This window comes from Lemur catta, chromosome 7, assembly GCF_020740605.2.
Source record: "Lemur catta isolate mLemCat1 chromosome 7, mLemCat1.pri, whole genome shotgun sequence".
Lineage (NCBI taxonomy): Eukaryota > Metazoa > Chordata > Mammalia > Primates > Lemuridae > Lemur > Lemur catta.
Window position 1 is genome coordinate 95,705,584 of NC_059134.1, and position 1,713 is coordinate 95,707,296.

Sequence of the window (1,713 nt, forward strand, 5' to 3'; positions counted from 1 at the left end):
AATGAATATGTAATATCTAAGAAGGCTTGTTTCTTCAGAAAGATTTCAACAAAGGAATGGAAAATGGCATGATTTCAATGACGAGCTACTATATATCACATCATCTTTTTTAGTTACACATCGCAATTTACAATTTATAGTGAGAAGGAAGATTGATCTGTAAAACACGCCATTGCTAAATAAATTAATGCACTTGTCATAACTCTAAGGACTTAAAGGTCCATTAAAATAAAATTAAATAAATTAAACCTTCACAAAAATTAAATAGGACAAATAATAAATTCTGTTAACTTCAATTGCCACACAGAGCTAACAGTTTGGGAAGAACTTTCCTCAGGGCCTCTGTAACATCTTTGTTCCTCAGACTGTATATTAGAGGGTTAAACATTGGGGTCAAAATGGTGTAGAAAAGAGAGAGCAGTTTGTCTGTTCCCTCATACTGATTGGATTTGGGTTTCAAATAGGTGATGGTGGCTGATCCATAGAATAAAACTACAACTATGAGGTGGGATGAACAGGTGGAAAAGGCTTTGGTCCGTCCTGTGTTTGATGGCAACTTCAGGATGGTTGAGATAATTCTGCCATAGGACCCAAGGATCAACACAAAAGGAACACTGACAAATAGTATATTTGACATAAAGATCAACATCTCATTCACAAAGGTGTCTCTACAGGCCAGCTTGAGCACTGGGGGGATGTCACAGAAGAAGTGGTTGACCTGGTTCGATCCACAAAAAGGCAGAGAGAAAATTTGGTATGTCTGCCCTATGGCCACTGGAATTCCATTGATCCAGCAACCAGCTACCAACTGGATACAGGCTTTGTGGTTCATGATTAAAGGATAATGCAGAGGGTTACAAATGGCCACATAGCGGTCATATGCCATCACGGCCAGAAGGAAACACTCTGTGGCTCCCAGCATGAGGAAAAAACCCATCTGTGTAGCACAGGCAAAAAAAGAAATAGTTCCTTTCAGGGTCCAAAGATCCATGAGCATTCTAGGAAGAGTGACAGTCACATAACAGATTTCTAGGAAAGAAAAATTGCTGAGAAAAAAATACATGGAGGTCTGAAGAGTAGGATTGACTCTTATTATTAGAATTATGATGCCATTCCCCAGTAGTATAATGATATAGATGAGTAAGAATAGACCAAAAAGAAACCAGTGAAATTTGGGAATATCAGAAAATCCCAGGAGAATAAATTCTATTATTGTAGTGAGATTTGTTTCTGTAATTTTCAACTTGCTTTCTGCCTGTGGATTTAGATTTCTTGGCTGCATTTTTGTCTTTAATAATTGGACTGAGACACAGGTTTTGATTTTTTAAATTTCTCAGTTTCTTTCTGACATTTGTATTCTGTGATTCTGGGAGACTTGATGTGAAACCAGAAGCAATGAACTCATCTGCAGAAAAAGAAAATCAATACAATCAATTAAATGCTTGAACAACTGATTTATAATGATAGATTTTCACTCTAATTGTACCAACAAGATCCACATAGCTACACATTTTTAATCAACTTACAATACCAGAAGGGATATTGCAGATGAGCTTTTTCTTTCAATCTGATTTGTTTAACCCAAGGATTTGCTCAAACCACCTCCCTTTTTAGAAAGACTCCACTCTTTTCAAATATTATTCTTCCTTTAAGTCTCAAATATCTCCTTGAGATCTTGCCTATTTCATTGTTGTTCTACTTTGTACAAAGAAT

At 36.4% G+C, this 1,713-nt stretch overlaps 1 protein-coding gene across 1 annotated transcript; it reads right to left on the bottom strand.

Annotated features, from left to right (window-relative positions):
- Positions 1–292: 292 nt before the first annotated feature.
- LOC123642118 (olfactory receptor 10AG1-like) lies at positions 293–1,282 on the bottom strand. Its single transcript, XM_045557030.1, has one exon. The coding sequence runs from the start codon at positions 1,280–1,282 to the stop codon at positions 293–295; it is 990 nt and encodes a 329-aa protein (XP_045412986.1).
- Between the last annotated feature and the right edge of the window lie 431 nt (positions 1,283–1,713).

Coding starts and splice junctions, on each gene's coding strand:
- LOC123642118 (XM_045557030.1), bottom strand. CDS start 1,282: ATGCAGCCAAGAAATCTAAATCCACAGGCAGAAAGCAAGTTGAAAATT.